Raw genomic sequence first — 22,978 nt, 5'->3', positions numbered from 1 at the left:
ATGATTGGCTTGACAGGATTGAAAAGAACCATAATTGTTTATTTTCTAAATAATTTGGAGACCATGTTATCTTGGCCTACAACTTGTTAGTCGAGGATGGATTACGGTTTCGGGTCTTCCTTCTTGAACACCCAAGAGGAATTTTTTGCTCCGCCATGGTGAACTTTGATGAAAAAATAGAATATTTTGGAGAAATTTAGAAATTGGGACCTTCCTTAGATTGTGTAATGGATGACTGAGAACCCCCGGAGACATTTCTCTTTCCGGTGGGAGATCATTCGTTCCAAGGAAACCTTTTGTACTCGTTGTATCTGTGTGTAACGCGATCATTATTCAGAAGTCTGACATTTGTGCTATTTCTGGTTGATATGTTTTTCTTTTTTACATGATTGCAATGCAAATAGCTTAAGCAAATAAAAATTACAACAGGAGGCGGAGGCCTCTTTATCCGCTTACACTCGGGGCAGGAGATGAGGCTTCTTTTTTTCTTGTCTTCTTTGTGATTGACAACGATAGAAGGGCAGTGGCCTCCATATATATGCAACTGAATTATTGACCCTGTCCAAGTATTGATGTTGAGTGACTGAACATTTTCCGCAGGGCAGGATGTATTTAACCAGTCCCTTCCCCTCCCAGTGGGCCTCAGTCTATTTTCCTTCACTCTCACGCTTTTATAGAGAGTCAAATTAACCTGTCAGAATTGTTTTTGGTGTGTGGGAGGAAGATGAAGAACTTGGTGTAAACCCACGCAAACAATTCTTAGCGCTCATCGTGTTTGAAGAATGTTTGTCAGTATATAGGTCTACCTCGGCTAGAACGTTCATTCGGGAGACGGCCATCTCTCCCGAATCCTTAGGACACGTGAGCACTTGCCTCGTCCGAGTGTTCTTGGTCGTTCTACGAGGAAAGAGGGAAAATCCAATGCCAGACAACTCCTCCCTCAAGACAAAAAGCTTGAGCATTGAAATACCAACTGCCCAGCCATTATCTCCTCTGGCATAATAAACTGTTGGGGGAAGAGTCGGTAGGCACCTGTACACATTAGATGGCCGACTGGTGGTGTCGAAATCGGCCTGTTCAATCGACCTTCATCCAATGTGAAAGGAAGCCTTAAGAGCCATTGTTAGGGGACTTTAAGAAGGCCATAGTACTGGAACATTTTAATGTCTGTATTGTGGCAACAGTATTGGGACCACCTGCAGTAAAACTCTATAGTTTTGGCTCGTTTACACCCCAAGAAGTCCTGATTTTGGAAGCGTAATACAGATGTTAGAAAGTGGTTATATTGTACATACCCCACCTCTTATCTACGCCCCAAAACTCAGTGTTTTTGAAGATGTCTATATGAACGGCGTTCAGAGGTGGAGCCACTCTCTTTAAGACTGAACTTTAAGGGAATGGGACGGAGCTGGATACCAACCACTGCCTATGGACAAGGGTGGTGCTCTTTCAGAGGGGGAAAAAAAATAACTAACCATATTTATTATCTTTTACAACCCATATCAGAGGAGCAAAGGAGATAATGGTTGGGTTCACAGTTGCACCACGTTAGAACGACCAAAATGGACTTTTACATGATAGAACACCAGTATATAAATTCTCTGCTTGCTGGATTAATCTAAAAACCAAGTCAAATATTCTATAAGAATAAGAGCAAATGCGCTAAGCTTCTATCACTTTCTACCTGGGATGTCTCGTCTGGCGAGGTGGATCTTCAAAGTTTTTGGTCCAGATGAGTAGTTGTTGTGCAGCACGGGCAGGGGATGTTGGTCCAGCAGAGATCCCGATGCAACAGCGGAAGCCATTGTGGCAGAACTACAACAAACTGTAATTACAGGATCCGATGAAGTAGAGTTAAGAGTTGTATTCCAAATGGCAGCTGAGAAGATTTTGTGATGAAAGCAGATATGGCAGAATATATATGACAATATAGCATAGCTGTGTTTGTCATAGAGTCCAATACAAAGCAGACAGTGGCACGGCAGAGTTATAACCAGTGATGTAGAAGAGCTAGGTTTGTCACAGAGTCCAATGCAGAGCAGGCAGCTGTGCAGCAAAGTTAGCCAGCAATGAAGCAAAGCTGGGTTTGTCACAAGGTCCAAAGAAGAACTGGAAGGAAATACACAGTAGTGCTTGGATGTCAACTACCTGAATACTCAGGTGGTGTCCTGCTGCTTGACCCGGCCTCTAACTTTTGGGAGCAAGATTGTCAGAGGTGCAGAAGGAGGACGCATTGTCTGGTTCTGAATGCAGGGGAGGTAACACTACCCCAACCACACACACATCTTGTAGATAGGTGTGTCCACTTTCCTATGTGTGGTAAAAATGTATTTATAACTTATTTTTGCATCTTTTATTTTTACATCGTTTTGTCTATTTTCCAAGGAGAAGATATCTACCGGTATATGACCCCCGATTGTTATCGGAGTTCTGAATTATCTTTTAGTGGCAGAACAGTCAGTTAAGCAGATGATATCTACCCATGAGGCATAACTGCCGTCTACATAGATGCTGCGATTTCTTCTAAAATTGCCGGAACATTACGGAATCATCTAGAATGAGAAAAACGTCTGCTTCCTTCTGGAAACCCTTCACCCGAGCTGCGATACTCCATAAGCGTATTCCCAATGTCTCAAATTCTAGAAAATCTCTTTTTCAATTAAGGCTTCTAAGCAAAGAGCAGCACTAAGAGTTAATTTCTGTGTTTTTTATTTTTTTTTTATTTTTATGCTCCTTCTCATGACTGATTGATAGATATGCCGTATCACTGAAATCAGCATTTTCTGAGTCTTCTAGAAATTTTGCTTCTGCTTTTTTTCGTATGACGGAAGAAGTGGGGTCATCTGGTATATTTCCTATTACTTGCGTTCTTCTTTTTTTTTTTTTTGAGTTTCTCCTTCCTCTCAAATTTGAGTTTTCATGTGTCCTGATTGCCAGGCCCGAGTTCATTCATGGTCTAATGGACTCCAATACTTTTCACGAAGCAGCCTAAAAAATTGTGAACCCTCCTTTATAATTGTATGATCCTTGTTATACGGTGCGATCATGTATATCATTGACTTGTAGGGTTCTCTGCACGCTATATGGACGTTTCTGGGTAAACACACAGGCTTCTATGTTAGACTTTCAGCTCTTGACCTGGGCAGGTTAGATTTTAGGCTTTGCTCGACAGACCTTATTGAGTTTTTTGGGGTTCTGGAACTGCACAGCTCCATACACCGCATAGTGGCCGTTTTCTGGTACTGCAGATAGTCTCCCATTAAAGTAAATATACCGTGTTAATCTGCACGCAAAAAGAGCTACAAACATCTGAGCGGTTTGGGGTTCATGGATCTGACATTCATGATTTTTTCTTAGAATGGTGGAAACCAACTGGCAAAGTCAACTTGAGGCTCCTCTAACCCGATGTAATATTTGTCCCCCGACATATGTGCCTGAGTTTTGTTTCTCTTCTGCATAGAACTTTCTGTTCCCTGTTGACCTGTCGGACAGTTATGTTTTTTTATTTTTACTAGCATGCGTATAACCTGGACGATGAATGAGCGTTGTCATGCACCATCATCTTCAGCAGATGTTCAGTGTTATTTCAAAGGACCTTCTCGTGGCAACCCAAAAGTATATAATGAGATGGATAATGATGCTTGCCTAATTCATGCGCTTATGTAATGGCCGCTACTGGACAACCTCTTCTTAAATGCCACATACAAAATAAAAACATATCTCCTCTCGAACTGCACGACTCCAAGGATGACGACCCTCAGCTGAGTCTCCTGGAGATCATAGGATATTGTTACGGGAGCGCTGCAGCCTTCACACCTCTGTCAATCAGCAACCGCTGATTGGCTGCAGTGGTCACATAACTTTTAACAATGTCACATGACCGATGGGAAAACTCTGTGCCGACTGCTGCAATGGTGCCCGTCCGGGAGTTAAGTATCATTTTAAATAGGGGTTCTACAGTAGTGGACAAACCTTTTCAAATATTGGACTAGAAGCCCCAGAACTGTAGGTTCCTCTTGCGATCAGTTCATTAATGGGGGCTATTTTTAAGGATTTGAAGGTGCTAGCTTTATTTGGTGGTAATGGTGGTTCCTTAAGTTGGTAAGGTGGACAACCTGTTCTTCTGGATGAGTTAGAGGTTGTCTTGCTTGAGCACTCCTTCTTTTGTAACAAGGGTCCACTGTTGGGACCCTCAGTCACTCTGCTGTAAAGTATGGGCGAAAGCAGCAGCAAGTATTCAATTACCGGCCTGTGGCACCCTTACTTGTGAAATTAAGCATTACGTAGTGTCTGGGCTGCCCTTGCAATGCCCAAACATCCAGTGTAAATGGTGCTTTTTGTAGTCACCACTCTGGATAAAAGATGAGGATCCTCCTTTTTTTTTCCTATTAAATTCCCAAATGGGGTATTCAAAAATTGGCTTTTCTAAGCCCGACAAGGTGCCCATAGACGTGCCAATATCTTTATTGCTTTCTCTCCAATAACAATTTGCCCAACAGATTTCTGAATGATTTAAATAGGTTTGATGCTTATGAAAACTCCAGAAAAACTCTGTTCTGATCGTTTCCATGTTTGTAAATTTTTCCAGCAATTCATGACTGAAGTCAACAGTGTCCTCCTAAGAAATTTCTCATCTTGTCCAGTTGTAGAATGATTTAATAATAAGCCTGTGGATTTGTAGTTGCAAAGGTAGAATTTGCCAAAGCCCCTCATCCACACAGTATTATAGGTGGCACATGAGAGATGCATATCGGTCCAGGAGCCTCACATAATGCCTCCTCCTTGCTCTTTCCTATAGACTTTGTGAGGCCGATCCTCTGTATGTGATAAATGCCGGTTGTTCTAGGAAACGAGACATAATGAATATCGCTGCGGGGTTTTTCCTATAGGCGCCAACATAGAAATGCTAAAATTATCCACTCCTGAGTTATATCGAGACTTTGGCTATGCTTGGCAAACTTTGCATACTCTCTCACCGGCATATTTTGCTCGCCACATGTTCACTGCCGACGATTGAAATGACTTTAGAATACATTGAGAATGTGATTAAAAATATTTATACTTTGCCCACGATTTCGCTTGCCAAAAGTAAGATGTGGTACGAACACACTGTGCACCCTATGAATAAATACACGTCTTAACACCTCATTAAGGACTCCCACCCAAACGTGCATTCTCCTCCAGGCACACGGAGCCGGATGAGGCAGCCGCAGGCTTCATGTCGGGATTGTATCCATCATTCCATCTGTAGGACTAGCTCCGGAGAAAAGCAGACGTATCCTACTACTGGCTGGGAGGCTAGACAAGGGGATGACTGACTGCAGGGGGGGTGTTTTCTGAAAGATGTAGATTGGCATCACCAGTGGTTTTGCACAACCATGCCTTCTTTCTGGTAGACAGTGCCCCGTTTCTTGCAACTAAATCCTCTGGATGTTCTCGTAGCACAGGAAGCTCTTCAATGCTTTTAGCCCCCCCCTTATTTTTTTTGGACCATTTTTGGCAAATAATCAAAACTAGTGTTTGTAGGAATGCTTGTTCCCAACGATCGGCCTCCTTAAACAGGCTGGCACTCACTTAACAAACTAGCAAAATGCTCGTTCTTCGGATGCGATGATTCTCAAGCACGATATTCTATGGGCACAGAATGATCGTTGGCCGATCTAGACAAGTCAGTCAACGGCCGCCGATCGACTTGTTGCATGTAGCCAATCTGCTTTCGTTGATCAGTCTGAATTTGGATGCCTATAGGGGCCATGAATGCTTAGATAGTCAGTCAGTTGGATGGCCAAAACCTGAGGTGGCACCCCCGAGAGTTTGATTGCTCAAAAGTAAAATTGGAATCCAGTACTGGTTGCCTTTCATCCGATAGGTCTGGTGCACACTTGGCCACGTTTTAAAATTTTGTTTTCTGGCACGCATGCCCCTTTTTTTCGGTAGTTCATGCCTCATTTTTGCCACCTGCATGGTCCTTTTGGATGTTGTAATGGCAAAGTTTGTGGCATGCGAAGTACTTACCTGTTTTTTGTTTGCGTAACCGTTCTGCCTTTTCCCGTAGACCATGACCTATCTTTGGCACCCAAATACTACTCCAGATTTTGTAAAAAAAAAAAAAAAAAAAAAAAAAAAGGTTGGAGCAGCATCCTGTAGACTCTGATAGTTCTCAAGTACGACCTATTGGAGTCTCCATGTGGCTGAAGTTTCTGGGATGTAAACAATAAAAAGTTGTCTGTTGCCCCAATGGTGTTTTTAATGATCAAATTGGAATAATTTTTTCAAATTGAATTTTATGACTGTAGCTTAAAACTTTTAAGATGAGGCCACTTGGTCAGTGGGGACAAAAGAGACCGTCCTGAGCCTGACAACCGCAGCAGGATTGTGTTATACATCGGAATAACAGACCGTCATCACCTCCTCTGTAACCTCCGCGGAGAGACGCTATCACCGCTGCCGCGTCCTTATCATACGTGCACATGACAAGACCAAGGTGTAGTGGAAGAGCGGGTCACAACCTTACAAAAGAGAAGGGCTTTATATTTAGACTTCTCCATCCTGAGAAATTCCGGAAATATTTTCTGTCTGAAAGACACAATATGATAGTGATTCCATTTTCACACTATAAGGACCAAGGCAGGCAGTGGTAAAGGGCTCACCTCACAAATTCCAGCCCCCGATATCCCAGGAACTTGATCAAGAACCCAGTGTGATTGCGGTCACCACCTGTTGAGTGATACAGCCAGCAAAATTGTATACAGAGATATACATACACCCATAGTGCTATACAGAACCACTGTATGGAGAAAAGTATGTGCCCCCTCCATGTGCTTTTCAGAAAGTGAGTATACGTTTTTTTTTATTCTTTTTCCACAATTTTACAAATTGATGGATTTTGTTGTGGATCTTCAAATCTTTATATTTCTCAACAAATCCTTGCTCATTCCACATCAGAAATTCACATGCTTCGGATTTACAAGTTAATTTCTGAAATTTTATTTTTTTAATAAATCACATCTACAGGCCTGGTACTGATATTAGTGGGTGGTTGTTTTTTTTTTTTTTCCTGTTTCTCTTGATTCGATATACACATTTAGGGTGTTTCTCTTTTTTTTTTTTTTTTTTCTTCTTCCAAGCAGAAGCTTCAACAGCATTGAAACATTGCTTCTTATTGGATCTTATTCAAAGAATATGTTGTCTTATTTATATGGGTTTTGAAGCGGAATCTACTCCAAAATCCATGCAAAAATTAAAAAGAAAAAAACTCTGGTCCCAATTCATCATAGGTTTGTTTTTTTTCCCTGGAGTAAAATTTGTCCCAATTTTATTGATTTTTTTTTATTTTATTTTATTTGCGCCCCATTTAGGTGAACTTGGGCTTATGTTTTTTGTTTTTTTTTTCTTTTCTTACATTATGGGTGAGCTTTTGCTTATCCAGATATATTTTAGCCTTTCTCATCATTTTGCGATTCTTTTTAAAATGTCGCTAACGTTTCTGCGCTTTAGCGCTCCGTTACGCGAGTGGTGTACAACATCCGTCTAATTCTATTTCTGGGCACACTTGGACTAATATGCAACTTTTCTCCACCACGATCATCCTGATATATTTATTGAAGCGCACACTACATGCATTTCTCTTCTCCCTGCTCTCCTTTTCTGAGGTTACACTACAGCTTCTGCGATCACGACAGATTTTTTTTTTTCTCTCCTCTACAGCTTTATACCTAAATTCCTTCCATGTCCTGTTTGTTGTATAGATAGATAGATAGATATCTCCATCCTTTTGATCCGGCTCCTCTGCAGGTCACCTATCATCCAGTGAGACCCCGGTGTCAAGCACAACAGGCCTGTTGCCTAGCAACCCCCTTTCAATACCTCTTATTACACCAGGTAACGGGAGGAACATTCCGTTGCACATTCTAATAATTAGATTCTTTTTTTTTCCGCTTTGCGACTCTCCCTCTCCACGCCTTCTCGTTTATCACATTAACCCCTTCTGTCAGTCATTGCATAGCGAGAATATATGTGGAAAATCAGACCTGACACTGCAGGAAGGATTAGGCCGATCTCTTATTTTATTACATTTTTTATTTATTTTTTTAATTATTTTTTGCTTAATAATAACGATGACTTTGTGGGATATGCTGGAAAAACCAGTCTGACCAATGGAGGCCTCACTGAGCAACTGGTTCTGCCGCTAACGTCTCGGTGCCAGGGTCTTGTATAGACCAGGCCTTGATGGGTCAGGACTGTTTTGGCACTGTGACACTAAACTACATAATATAAGACCCCATGGCACATATTAGATGTCCACGCTGGGGTCTGCTTGTAGGATTATCCTGGCAGCCATGGGCCAGATAAAGGCCTCATCCACCGCCATCTTGGTACTCCTGTGAAGCCCAGACTCAGGCGGTATTGCAGTACATAGAACAAGTAATCTAACAATCGCAGGTTCATGTCTAAATGTGATTAAAAAGAAGTTTGAATCCCCTCAGTTAAAAATGAAGAATAATGGAAAAAAAAAAATTGGATGACACCCACCAAATCTATAAAATTATTTAACCCATAAGGTAAAAGCTGTAGAGAAGAAAAGAAAGAACGACCATAATTGCTGTTTTTTTTCATTTGCCGCACCACCCACATAAATTGCAATAAAAAGCGATTTGAAAACCTACCAATGAGGATAAATGAAATCCATAAATAAAATATAAAAAGAATTTTAAAACATTTTGGGATCGCACCGTGCATTACTATTCGAACTAATAAAATATCTTTTAATATTTATCCACATGGTGAGGAAGTAATAAAACATAAAAAAACAAACTGCGTAACTTTAGTACCTACCATAATAACTTTAGTGATCCTTAGGACGAAGTTAACAGTTTGTTTTTTTTACTGTAAGTGACTTTCCCTCCCCCCATTTTCTAATGCGTTATATGGTAAAATGATTCTGCAAAAAAACAAGCTATGGGGGTGAAAAAATAAAGTCCTGACTCTTAGAAGATGAGGAGGAAAAGTCTAAACCATAGAGGGGCGCACTGGGACTCGAGGGTCTGCATATACCTTTAGCCGGCCCTGCATGTCACATACGAAATAGTCCAGGAAGCTGAGCTGTGTTTTGGGGTCATCTGCTGATGGGGAAGGGAAACATTTTTTTTCCCACCCAACTTACACAATGAGCTCAAAGTATAAAAGATCTATTTTTTTTTCAGGGGGGACATTTCCAATTACAATTGGGGTGAGACCTTAAATGTTTTACATTTTGGGCTTCAGTGGTGGTATGAAGCGGTGTAGGGACCCTATCAAACAGCTCCTCAGATCTCGGCTTCTAGGACTGTATGATATAGGGGGGTAGAATGTGAAATATTGGAGGCGACTGTCGTCACGACTAAATTTTAAGAAGCGGCTATGTGCTACCCTGGCACCATGACCGGTTTACAGTTGGTGGCCATAATGGCTGTGACCCTGAAACGGCGACCTGGTGACTGTGCATTGTCATGGAGCGCTAGGTGGCACGTCTAGATTAGAGTGACGCCATATGGTGGCACACAATCCGGTCAGCCGTGGCAAGCTCTGGGCGCCATGTTTATCAGATTGATCTGTAGTTTCCGTCTGTCAGTTTTTACACTTTTTTTTGGCGTCTCCGGTGGAATGTTCTTCACCTCCTGGCATTGCCGCGGTTAAGCCGCTCATTAGTACAGCCGCCGTTAGATGGTGTGACGCATGTGTAACTAGGGCCTTCCAGGCGATCTCTGCCTTCAGATGCATTGGAATCACTCTGATGCTTTCCTAAAAATAAATGAGAATTATTCTCTGTTTCCATGGAGGCAGATGGCTTTGTCAGTCTTCCAATCCGGCAGAACCCGACGGGGAGAGGCTGCGGGAAAATGGAGTAAACAGGACGCGATAAAGACTACCGTTAACCCTTCTCCCTCCAAGATCCGATTGTCTCAAGAAGCTGCATCTGAATTCCTTTGATGCGGAAGGCCGTAGAAGTGGCATCTGATAATCCGGCATGTACTGAATAGTGGATCAACCGTACAATTGGGCATCGGAGCGAGCATCCATGTCAACTCGCATCCTCCCTGACTGCCACGCTACACACACCGATGTAGGACCAGCTTGTTTTCTAGATTACTGGATTTATTCTGGTTTAGCCAAAGATTTGGACTTTCTTGGTCAGAGATCATCATGACGGGGCACCAAAAAAAACGTTTGCGGGGTCTTGTGAGCGCAAGAGGCGCTGAGGATGCTGGCCGCAGAAGTGAAGGCTGCCATGCAGGACCAGTCCGGCACAAATCTTTTCGCTTAACTCTGCATTATCTTTACACAACCCATTTTAGCCATCCTGGGTGTAGTGGGGTAGATGCACTATAGTTTTGGCATATAAAAGCCAAAAGCAGAGCTGTGTTTGTCAGGTCATTGGTATGTATGTATGTATGTATGTGTATATATTTTATTTTTCATGGGGCTGCCAGAAAACAAGCAGAGCTGAAAGTGTTAAAAGTCAAATTTGGCTTTTCTGCATCTGCACATCTCTCATATCAGGAAAGCCACAATCTTAACGCCTTCATGTGATAAGAGATGTTCTTAGATCAAGTAACTTTTCCGCCTGAGATCATACGCCCAGGCGTTCCCCAGGAAAGGGGGGTGTTTTTATTTTCTAATACTGTAGCCGAGTCCTGCTCCATTGGGACCCCTGTGTCGTAGTGATCGGTCCGCTGTGGCCTCCGCAATAATGAGACGCCTGGGAATGGCTTCATGTTAAGTGGAGTTTCAAGAAAATCCCCATCCCCTTTAAATTGGGCCAATCATTGTATCATAACTTTGTTACAAAGTTTGTGTTCATACTTTTTCACCATTTTCAAGATCTTTTTTTTTTTTTCATTTGACCCTTTTCAATAAGCAAACGCCTCCCCCCACCCCAAGAAAGGAAAGTTAAAGTAGCATAAAATGACTCCTGAGCCATAATTAATTTGGTGCAAAAATAAAAAATGCCTACCTTCAAACGTTATTACTCACAGCTGAGGGTTTGCTACAGTGTATCCAGTCTAGATAAGTTTCCTATGTTGCAGAATTGCAGTGTATCCGGATGCTATATTGTGGATCCTTATGGCATCCAATTGTTTTATTTTCTCTTTGTACGCACCCAGGCTTGGACTGGCCCACAGGCGAATAGGAGAATCCTCCGGTAGGCCGCCCTTGTGAAGGAGTGCTGATGAGCAGTGCTATTGCATTGATTCACTATTTGCAGAAAAATATACAATCTAATCATTCACTAAACAAGCTAGCCAAATGAATATTACATAGAAGCAAAAGTAAAGTTGTGTACTAGGGTCCGGTCATTATTGCATGTAGCTGAACAGTGGGACCCCAAGAGAGTCAGCGTTATTGGTGGGCCTTTATCATCCCAGTCCGGCACTGTACGCACCCATAGACTTGAATGGGTGAGTCTTATCCGATTTACGGAATTAACTGTACGCCTGTTAGACCCGTTGTCCAGGCTTATGACTTTGATAGGTGATCAATATCAGATCAATGGGGGGTCCGACACCCGGCTACCCCACAGATCAGCTGTTTTTATGTGTACGGAGCCCAATGATAGGGACCGCTTTTCCATTTAGTGTCAAGGGGACCCTTATTCTAATAAATGGGGAAACTCGCCGATCAGACTTTTATGGATATATACGGTAATAGGTGATAGAGGTTGGAATACCCCTTTAAGGTCACCAGGGACTGTGATGACTGTCACCCAGCTTTTCTAGAGCCCTGAACTGCTCATTCAGGACACCTACAACCATATCACAAGGCAGGAGACCTGGAAAGCCAGGTAGCAATCCTACAAATGTGCTGCGTGGAACTAGACGGGCGAGGATGACACGAGAGCTTATGTTTAGTGCTGGAGAGTATAATGCTTTGCACCTATTACAGTTGGGTGAGTTCAGCCTCGGCTGTTGCGCAACATCGTACGGAGCAGACGGCTATAAATAAAATCTCTGCGGCGTTCGTCCTAACCATATGGATCGGTAGTCATAGCTGCCTGCTCTTATAATAGAGATGTCTGCTGCTCAGCCGGAGAGATGGGGAGACCCTGGAGAGAACTAGTGAGCCGGCATCAAGGTAGCACCAGGGGAGGCTCATCCATATACATGAGGAAATCTGTGCCCCCGCCGCCTCGTTACCAGGCACAATGCCTCCTTTGGGGATAACTGGGTGAAGGAAGCCAGAAAAAAAATAACACCTCTTTATTAACTGTAACCAAAACTCCCAGGGTCATTATAGATGTCCTCTTTTTTTTTTTTTTCCAGAAATGGCGCCACTCTTGTCTGATGACTTTATTTGGTATTGCACAGCACCTTCCTGCATATTTTGTTGCAATTTAAATTTTTTTTTACACCTTTTGGCTTCTACAGCCTTTGCACTGTCAGTTACTGGCTGCAGAATGAGCTAACAGAGCATCCATAGGTGAGCTCATTCTGAGCTTCTTTCAGCTGATTAATGACCACAAAGTTCCTCTCAACTTTCATGTGGTCATAGATCAGTACAAGAAGGAAGATAAGAGTTATACAATTGACTGAAGCTCACTGACTGATTTTCAGGTAACTCATTCTGCAGCACAGTGGCTATAGAAGGCAAGTGGTGCAGAATTTTTAATGAAACCCAATTACAACATTTTTTTTCTTTTTAGCCAAAAAAAAAACATGATCTGGTGCTGCTCTTGGAAGACTTTGGAGTGGAAACTTTCCAAATCCGCTTCAAAAACTCAGCTAAAAGATTCAGTGTGCATATACCCTCATGGAGCTTCTCAGTTCGGGCTCCTAATGGGCGTCCTGAGCTCCCATTATGACTTTCTATGGATATGTGCACATGGGGGCAGGTATGCAACATAAATGAAGCCGTAGTGAGCATGTGCGACCAACGCTGCTATTGATGAATGGGGTAGTGGTCGCACATGCTCAATGCCACTCCATTCACACATGAGACTTTGGGACACCCATTCTCTTGAGCATCGGGAGTCCCTGCGGTCATACATCAGTCCTCTATCCTATGGCGGAATGTGAAAAATGTGTTTGTGACCGCCATGACAAAAAATTAAACTTTTTTTTTTTATTATTATTTATTTATTTATTTATTTTTTAAATGTTTGATTTCACAGTAAAAAAGTTTAATTGTCTGGAAAAATAAATCTCTCCATGTTTTTCTTATCTAACAGTGTGGTCATACACCGAGGCAGCTGCCCGGACAACCCGGCTTCCTCGGATCATTAAGCCTCTTTACAGTATGTCTCAGGTCCCCCCCCCCCCCTCCACAGATCCAAAAGGTTTTCACTCAGCCGTGCCGTGATTGTCCTAAAGTAACTGTCTTTCAGGCCGCGCGGGGCATCATTCATCATTGATTCAAATAGCATATAATTATAGCTGTCCGTATCCATTGGAGGATGAATGCGCTGTCTGGGGAGGCCGCACTGCTCGGTGTCACAGAGCTTATGACTATAGAATAGATCTTGGCTCTCGCTTGGTCCTCGTCTGTTTCCAGATGAAGGATTCAAGCGTCTTCCATCCTGTGTAATTAGCTTGTTATAGACGACAATGGCTCTTTACTCCTTTTTGTGCTTTACAGCCGGCGATAATTGATCTGTGTATATTGTTTATTATTTGAATTGCCTAAGGTTGGCAATGCTCTAGTTACACTTAAAGGGATATGTCAGGATGATTTTAATACTGGAACTAGTGGCATGGCTGTATAGGTCCTTTCTCAACAATAAAAATGATACCTGACTTGTATTAATCCTATGTGTCAGCGCTAAGAAATCGAGCTTTGAAGCCACCTACAAATTAAACAGGAAGTTCATTGGGGGTGTGTCACTATGCTTGCAGCACACGCCCACAAACACACCCCCAATTAACTTTGACGTGGCTAATTTGCATGTAGTTTCAAAGCTCGATTTCTCGGCGATGGCACATCGAATTGCTACAAGACAGGTATCATTTTTATTGTTGTACTAAAACCTATACAGCCGTACCACTGACAATAGTAGTAAAATCATCATGACATATCCCTTTAAGGCTATGACAGAGTATGTTTTGCAGTATTGCGAATGCCCCAAATACTTCCTCATCCCCCTTCCTCTATTACTTGGATGTAAATGCATAGAAGATGATGATGTGTAAAAGGGATATGTAAGATAATAAAAATAGAGGTAATAGAAAAAATTGTAAATTTCATTTTGCTGGTGCCAAAAATCTGGGCCATGAAGTTGTGATGCCATGATCATACCTTTCACACTGGGTAGACCTTCATCTAACTAGCCAAATTTATCTTCTTGCAGTGTAGGCGAGGGATAGGAATTGACACCTCGAACTATAGACAACTCTTAACCCTTTCCTACATCGGCATCTAAATAGGAAAGGGTTCTTTACGGTTAGAGTAGTCAGACTGTGGAATGCAGACCACAAGATGTAGCAATGGTAGGTACAATATCAATATCACGGGATGAATTTTCAGACCCCTTTCCAAAGACTGGCCACATGTTCCTTGTGGTATCGCAGCTCAGCCCGATTCCCAGCGGTAATTCTAGGTACAGCCTGTACACAGGTGTGGCGCTGTTTCTGGATGACAGCAGCCATGTTTTTCTCATCCTGTAAAACCCCCTTTAAGTTTGAGTCCTTTAACTTTATATTTCAACCTGTATTTCTTTCCATTCTCGTCCACAGTGGGGCATTTTCGGAGGTGGTCCTAGCCGAGGAGAAGAAAACCCAGAAACTGGTAGCAATAAAATGCATCCCGAAGAAAGCCCTGGAGGGGAAGGAGACGAGCATCGAGAATGAGATAGCAGTGCTGAGGAAGTAAGTGGCAGACCCTCTTCTTAACTTTCAGGGGGGGGGGGACTTTAGCTGATATTTTTCTCTACGACAATCCTTGATCATCCACGGGTCACTATGGATGAGCTACCTGGCACCTCCTACCATGACAGCAGCCATGATCTGAATCCTAGAGATTATCCGTCCAGTCTTTGCTTTTGGAGGGCGATGATTATCCCCGGTACGGTACTTGTATTCACTTCATCTTTGGAGGATGAATACCTGCTATAAATGATGTAACCAGACACACGGTCAATGACTCCATCTTAGCTGCATTGTCTGAGGTAGTCACAAATCTTCTTATCTCAACAGAGGCTCAGTTTAGCCCACTCCACCATGCTTTAGACTGCAGCTCTGCTTGTTCAGACTGGTTGTTGTGCATCAAAGTGCAAATTTACCTAATACTGTATGGGGTCTATGCTTATGGCAAGGATGGAGTAGCCAGTAGAGGTGAGCCAAAAGATTTGCAGGAGACCATCATGCCTGGCGCCTCTTCCGATTAGTAGGACCCTCAGTGCGTCATTACATTGTGGATTGAATGCTGTATGATGTCCTGGCGGCTTACTAATAAGAGGCGTCGGGGATGCTGGCAGAGAGGATGAGGTTTGCAATGTTCTACTCCTGTGGCTAGGAACTACCCTTCTGGCCACTGGACCAGTATTCAGCAAAACTTTTTGCTCAACTTTATAAGATTGCCAGTGAGAAATAAGGAGACGAGTGGGTAAGGGAGTCCATGGCATTGCCGTTCTTCTATTCCTGGGCCTGGTAATGTGTATGTATTTTTACATACTGACTATACCTCCTGACGTGATTACTCAGGTGATAGAACATCCCCGGAGGAGAGGGGGTGCATTATATGTCATATGATGTATGAGGAGCGGTGGCCGCATTTCTATACTGTCACCATGGTGTTCTGGAAGGATCCTTTATTTTTACACTACCTGCATCAGCTGCTTCTCCAGTGACTCATCGAAGACATTTTGGGGTAATCGACAGTGTCACATCTGTTCTATAATGAAGTACTGAGTTTTATATAATGTGATGCGCACAAGAGCTTGCAATCTATACACCTTCTCTCCCCAGGATGTGATTTTATGTCCTAGAGAGGTCACATGGAGCGGGCTCACCAGAGAGCTATTTGGTATCGTCATATACATACACAGATGCATCTCACTAAGAATATCATCAAAAAGTTAATTTATGTCAGTTCTTCAATACAAAAAGTGAAACTCGTATATTATATAAAGTCATTACAGACAGAGTGATCTATTTCACATGTTTTTCTGTTAATGTTGGTGATTATGGCTTACAGCCAATGAAAACACAAAAGTCATTATCTCAGTATATTAGAATAATTAACAAAATACTCCTGCAAAGGCTTCCTAAGCATTTAAAATAATCCCTTAGTCTGTTTCAGTAGGCTCCATAATCATGGGGAAGACTGCTGACTTGACAGATGTCCAGAAGGCAGTCATTGACACACTCCACAAGGTCCCAGAGTCTGGAGGAAGAGTGGAGAGGCCACAATCCAAGCTGCTTGAGGTCTAGTGTGGAGTTTCCACAATCAGTGATGGTTTGGGGAGCCATGTCATCTGCTGGTGTAGGTCCACTGTGTTTTATCAAGACCAAAGTCAGTGCAGCCGTCTACCAGGACATTTTAGAGCCCTTCATGCTTCCCTCTGCCGACAAGCTTTATGGAGATGGAAATGTCATTCTCCAGCAGGACTTGGCCCCTGTCCACACTGCCAAAAGTACCAATACCTGGTTTACACACAACAGTATCACTGTGCTTGATTGGCAGCAAACTCACCTGACCTTAACCCCATAGAGAATCTATTATAGAGAATCTATGGGGTATTGTCAAGAGGAAGATGAGGGACACCAGACCCAACAATGCAGACGAGCTGAAGGCTGCTATCAAAGCCACCTGGGCTTCCATAACACCTCAGCAGTGCCACAGGCTGATCCCTCCATGCCACATTGCCGCATTGATGCAGTAATTGATGCAAAAGGAGCCCGACCAAGTATTGAGGCATTTACTGAACAGACATTTCAGTAGGACATTTTGGATTTTAAAAAAAACATTTTTCAAGCTGTTGTTATAAAGTATTCTAATTTACTGAGATAATGACTTTTGTGTTTTCATTGGATGTAAGCCATAATCATCAACATTAACAGAAATAAACACGTGAAATAGATCCCTCTGTTTGTAATGACTCTATATAATAAATGAGCTTCACTTTTTATATTGAAGAACTGAAATAAATTAACTATTTGATATTCTAATTTAGTGAGATGCACCTGTGTCTGATCTATCAAAATATAAAATGTATTCACTTTGTAAGAAAAATGGCACAAAGAAAAAAAAAAATCGAAATGCTATAATTGCTATTTTTTGTTCTCATCATATGCAAAAAAAATTGCAATTAAAAGTGATCAAAATATATGGTAGCACAAAAAACAATCCCTTACACATCTAGAAAAATAAAAAAAAAGTTATGCATCTTGGAAACCCTTTGTATAAAAAAAAAAATAAAAAAAATATTTGCCCTGAACTAGAATAATAAAACTCTGTAAGTTTGGTATCACCGTAATCGTATTGACCTGGAGAACCGTGCCTCCAGGTCATTTTTATTGCACAATAAACGAAACCCAAAAAACAATGGTGGAATCTTGGAGTTTTTTTTTAATGTTTTTCAGTACATTGTGTGGTAAAGTGATTGGTATAATTCAAAACTACAGCTGATCATGCAACAAAAAAGCCCTCATATGGCTGTCGACAGAAAAAGAAAAAAATTATGGCTCTTGGAAGAAGAGGGAGAAAAAATTAAAGTGTAAAAATTGAAAATTGGCCGCCCTACTGCCACATTGCTTTATCTTGACCATGATTTATGGTCATGGGACTTAAAGGGGATGTCCAGGATGATCTTCTTTCTCAGCTCATGGATGTGACATGTCAGACATAACCAATAACAGTATGGTCGGTGAAGTATTTTTCCGCGGCTTTGTAACATTAGGTAGTACAGTGCAGTAGATGTGAGTGTTCATATTAAAATTCTGGCTGCCTACTGTCACCTTTAGGGGGTGCTAACTCATAGTGGCTTTGTACAACTTCCATTAAACCTAAAGGAAGATCTGTGATTTAAAAACACAAAAAAAACTTAACAGCAGCAAAATGTAATAAAATAATAGAAAATAACCATTATTTCCTTTTGAAAATCCTTTGGCACTCCAGCAGCGTTCGCCAGCCTTTGATTACTTTGTTGCTGTGGTGACCGCTGCAGCCGATCACTAGTTTCAGATTTCATGCTTGCATGTGTGCCACAAGACCATTAAGGCCAGGGATTGAGTGAAGTTTTTACGTAGATGTATGTGTCTTCATTGGTGGAGGATGAGGACCACCGGAGCAGCAGTAAACTCTGAAGATCCTCCTGGTGGTAGCTGTAGGCAGTAGTGATGAGCGAGCATGCTCGCCACTGCTCTGTACTCACCCGAGCATCTCAGTACTCGAGATGCTCAGAGCTCGCCGAGTACTTTCGAGATGCTTGGGTCCCCGTCCTGCATGTTTGGCGCTATTTAGAGCACCAATCATGCAGGGATTGTCTGCCACTCACTGTAGTGTCACAGCCATGGTGGTTGTGGCATTACAGTGATTGCCCAAATCGATGGAAACAGTGCTCACAGTGAAACATGAAAGCCGTCAATTCATCAGCAGCATACACCGGTACTCGACAATTTAGAACAGAAAGAATAGAGCATCACACATAGATTAGATAGATAGAAACATGTCAGTCACATATATAATAAGTACAGTGACAGTGTTGGTTACTGTACTTGTCATTTAGTGTTAAAATAAAGGATTTATTAAAAAAAAAATTGGCGTAGGGTTCCCCGTAATTTTAGTCTCTAGCGGAGGTTAAGCAGACGGCTGGGGCAGATGTTAGAAGCCTGGGAAGGGGGTAATACCCACGGAGCTTCCCAGGCTAATATCAGCCCCCAGCTGAATACCTAGCCTTTACCAGATATTAAAATGGGGGACCCCCAAAAAAATGACATGGGGTCCCCCCTATTTTAATAGCTAGCAAAGGCTAGGCGGATAGCTGGGGGCTGATAGTAATAGCCCAGGAAGGGTGCCATGAATATTGGCCCCCTCCCAGGCTAGAAACACCAGCCGTCAGCCGCCCCAGAAATGGCGCATCCATAGGATGCGCCAATTCTGGCACTTAGCCTCGCTCTTCCCACTGCCCTCTAGCGGTGGCAGTGGGGTAATAGGGCTGGGGTTGATGTCCGCTTATAATGCCAGCTGACATCAAGCCGAGGTTAGTAATGGAGAGGCGTCTATAAGACACCCCCATTACTAACCCCATAGTCAAAGTTAAAAAAAAGCACAAACACCCAGAATAAAGTCCTTTAATTGAAATAAACACACAATTCTTAAATGTTCTAAATTAAACCATACTTACAGTCACGCCCATTCCAGCTGAAGCCAACGATCTCCTGCAATAAAAATAAAATAATAAACCAACCTCATCCTTACCTTTCCATGGTTCCCAGGACGGCTCCAGCTCTGCTACATTCACATGACAGGCTGGATCGCAGCCGAAAGCTGCCATCCAGCTTGCCATGCCACAGAGACTGAGAAGCGCAGGCATGCTTGCGCTCCTCAGTGTCTGGTTGTGACTGCATCCAGATTAGCCGAGTTCCTATGGATGCGCCATTTCTGGGGCGGCTGACGGCTGGTGTTTGTAGCCTGGGAGGGGGCCAATATTCATGGCTCCCTTCCTGGGCTACTAATATCAGCCCCCAGGTGTCTGCCTAGCCTTTGCTAGCTATTAAAATAGGGGGGACCCCACGTGTTTTTTTTTTGTTTTTTTTTGGGGGGGGGGGTATCCCATTCTAATGGCTAGTAAAGGCTAGGTATTCAGCTGGGGGCTGTTATTAGTAGCCTGGGAAGCTCTGTGGGTATTACCCCCTTCCCAGGCTTCAAACATCTGCCCCAGCCGTCTGCTTAACCTCCGCTAGAGACTAAAATTACGGGGAACCCCACGCCAATTTTTTTTTTTTTAATAAATCCTTTATTTTAACACTAAATAACAAGTACAGTAACCAACACTATCACTGTACTTCTTATATATGTCACTGACATGTTTCTATCTATCTAATCTATGTGTGATGCTCTATTCTTTCTGTTCTAAATTGTCGGGTACCGGTGTATGCCGCTGATGAATTGCCGGCCGGCTTTTTTAAAGAGACGGGTGCATGAAAATCTGAGGGCTCTAGTGTGTTCCAAGTGCCCTGCTATGTTTTTCATGCACCCTCCTATATACCCTGCCTGTCTGCCTATATATTCTGCCTGCCTGACGTTTAATTGAGCACCGTTCCCATCGATTTGGGCAATTTTTGACCTTCTGCAGACTGCCGGGGGGGACCACCAGAAAAATGCTCGAGTTTACCATAGACTTATATTGGGCTCGTTGCTTGGGTCAACCACCCGAGTATTCCAATGTGCTCGACCCGAGCTTCGAGCACCAGAGCATTTTAGTGCTCGCTCATCACTAGTAGGCAGCCATTATTGATTATTTAAAGGGATTTATATGATTTATTCATATGACCTGTTGAAGTGTTATGATGTAATAAAGGGAAGTTTCGCAGCTTGAGACCCCCCTCTATTTACTATTTTGGTGGACAGCTGTTGCAAATGTCCGTTTTCCATCCAGAGCACTGTATGAACAATTGTTTGGTTTTCTTGATTGTAGTAGTACCCACTTTAGTCAGATAGTCAGGATACTGGTTCCCCAAAAAGGGGCGGTCCAAACATGAAAACCCCCTTTAAGCAGAGGATTTGGTGGATATCTGACCTAGGCGTCACATGATCCTAGAACGAGGACAAATGGTTAACTCTGCTTTCCGCTCTGGAAAGTATATAAAACTCGAGCGTGAATAAAATACCGACGCATCGCGTCCTCCTACACACGTTTCCATGGCAACGCTGTAAACCCTGAGCACTCTGTTGTAACAGGTCACTTCAGGCATTGCGGGGCCGTGCGTCCATCGTTGGCCTTTCGCTATAAATGGCATTAGAGTGACAGAGATGAATGATGTGTTATATGACCTATTAAATCTAGATGTGTCACACATAAATATGGCGGCCGGTATGTAATTCTAAAGCTGTTTGCGACACTACAACTTCCAGCATGCTAGTAGTTGTCGTTTTGCTACACGTTGGCGAGCACAGCCCTATTGAATAATTTCCATAAAACTGCCGAGTAGCTATTGGGAGCCATAGCCAGTCCAGTCTTCTGTAAAATATTCTTTATTTTGGGCCTAAAAGTGTCCAACATAAACACTGGGCCTTGGTTTCCCATAGCAACCAATCAGAGAGCAGCTTTAATTTCTGAAAGTGCTCTAATGAAATGAAAGTTGCGTTGTGATTGGTTGCTATGGGAAACCAGGCCTATTTTTTTCTGTAATACTACTAAGGCTTTTTGGGCTTGAATTCCTTGCTACTAATTCATCTGCCTGATGTCATTGAATAATAATAACAAATAATAATATAATAATTAAACAGAAACATTCAATAGTTTATTCATTATTCTATTTGGATATTAAGACCTGACTGTGAACAAAATTTTCCAGAAAAGGGATCTTCCATACACCTTTTGTATAAGAATCATAGGAATTTTCCAAAACAATCCCAGCTAATTTGGGCCAAAAAGTGTCAGTTTCTGCCCAGTTTTCAGAGGTCCTGAAAATGGGACTGTAAAAGTGCCTTTCAGGTGATTTATGCGGGAGAATACCCTGAAAAATGACATAATTGGAAGTGTGAAAAAACGTCTTGACGTTTAGTGGGAGACGTCTTATATTGAGTGCAATGGAAAAATAAAGTGGCTGCACATAGCGACCAATCAGACGGCAGCTCTCATTTCTGAGGCCATGTAGAAAATGTAAGCAGCGACCTGATTGGTTGCTGTGGGGAAACTGCTCCATTTTCCACTTCTACCTCAAAAACCTGCGCATGATGGGAGTTATTGCCAAACGAAAACTTTAATATATATATATAAAAAAACGTCATTATGTGACGTGAGTTCTTTTATTGAGTTCTATAGTACCCGCGTTCATTGTTAGGTCACTGGACGGGGCCGCCTGTAATTTGCAGCCCTTGTTAAAATACAGAGTGATACCCAGAATTGTAAAATCCTGCTGCAGACTAAGAATAGCAGCGACATCTGTGCAGCATCTTTCGGTGCGGGGAGCTTTAATCTGCTGCCTCCATCCTGTTATCCGCTCCGGGATCTCTGCCTTTCTCTTTTCTAAACCTGAGGATGATTAAGAAATCCCTCATTTACCAAAGCAGCGGTAATGGCTCAAACGTCTGCGTGATTCCCTCTAATGCCCTGATCTCCGAAGTCTGTAGGGATTTGCAGGGATTGGCCTTTTTCAACCACGTAGCTGGTGGTCCGTCTGGCCACCAACCCCCAATCGTCTCTACTTTTGCCTTTTCCTATAGATACAGGGTTTACGGTTTATCCCCACTTTATAGAAAAGTATGTGCCCCCCCCCCCCATGATACGCCTCCAGGAGTTTTTCCTCAACTCCCATTCTACATCCATAGACATAAATATGGAGTCGCCCCTCTGTAAAGCTCTCGCTCTAATAGGAAGACTTTCTACGAGATTTTGGAAGTCTCTGTGAGAACTTTTTGCCCCTTCATCCATGAGAGCATTTGTGAGGTCAGACCCTGATGTTGGCGGAGGCCGAGCTCACAATCTCCATTATAGATGTTGGATGGGGTTGTGGTCCGGGCTCTGTGCAGCCGCTCATGTTCTCCTCCTCCATGTCTGTACGGACCTTGTGTAGCGGGCACAGTCATGGGGAACAGAGAAGGTCCTTCCCCAAACTGTTCCTGCAACGTTAAGCTTATACAATTGTTCACACTGTCTTGTGCTGAAGTATTAAGATTTTTCTTCACTGGAACTAAGGGGCAGAGGCCGAGCCTTAAAAACAACCCCATAACATCCCTCCTCCACCAAACTGTACAATGCAGTCGGGATAACGTCCCTCCTAGTATTCACCAAACCAGACTCCACCATCAGACGGCAGATAGACATGTGATCCATCACTGCACA

The 22,978-nt window shown here is 42.7% G+C and overlaps 1 protein-coding gene across 1 annotated transcript in view; it reads left to right on the top strand.

The window, feature by feature from the left end:
• CAMK1 (calcium/calmodulin dependent protein kinase I) overlaps positions 1-22,978 on the top strand; it is a 99,069-nt gene that overhangs the window by 57,357 nt on the left and 18,734 nt on the right. Inside the window, exon 3 of the mRNA XM_073644808.1 lies at positions 14,706-14,837. Coding sequence (XP_073500909.1) covers positions 14,706-14,837 — 132 coding nt within the window. The remainder of the gene's footprint in view (positions 1-14,705; positions 14,838-22,978) is intronic.

The sequence above is a fragment of the Phyllobates terribilis genome, unplaced genomic scaffold, assembly GCF_046119375.1.
Source record: "Phyllobates terribilis strain yellow unplaced genomic scaffold, ASM4611937v1 Scaffold_8__6_contigs__length_399053987, whole genome shotgun sequence".
NCBI classification, from domain to species: domain Eukaryota; kingdom Metazoa; phylum Chordata; class Amphibia; order Anura; family Dendrobatidae; genus Phyllobates; species Phyllobates terribilis.
The sequence above is the reverse complement of the archived record's forward strand: the minus strand, read 5'-3'. Positions and strand labels throughout refer to the sequence as shown.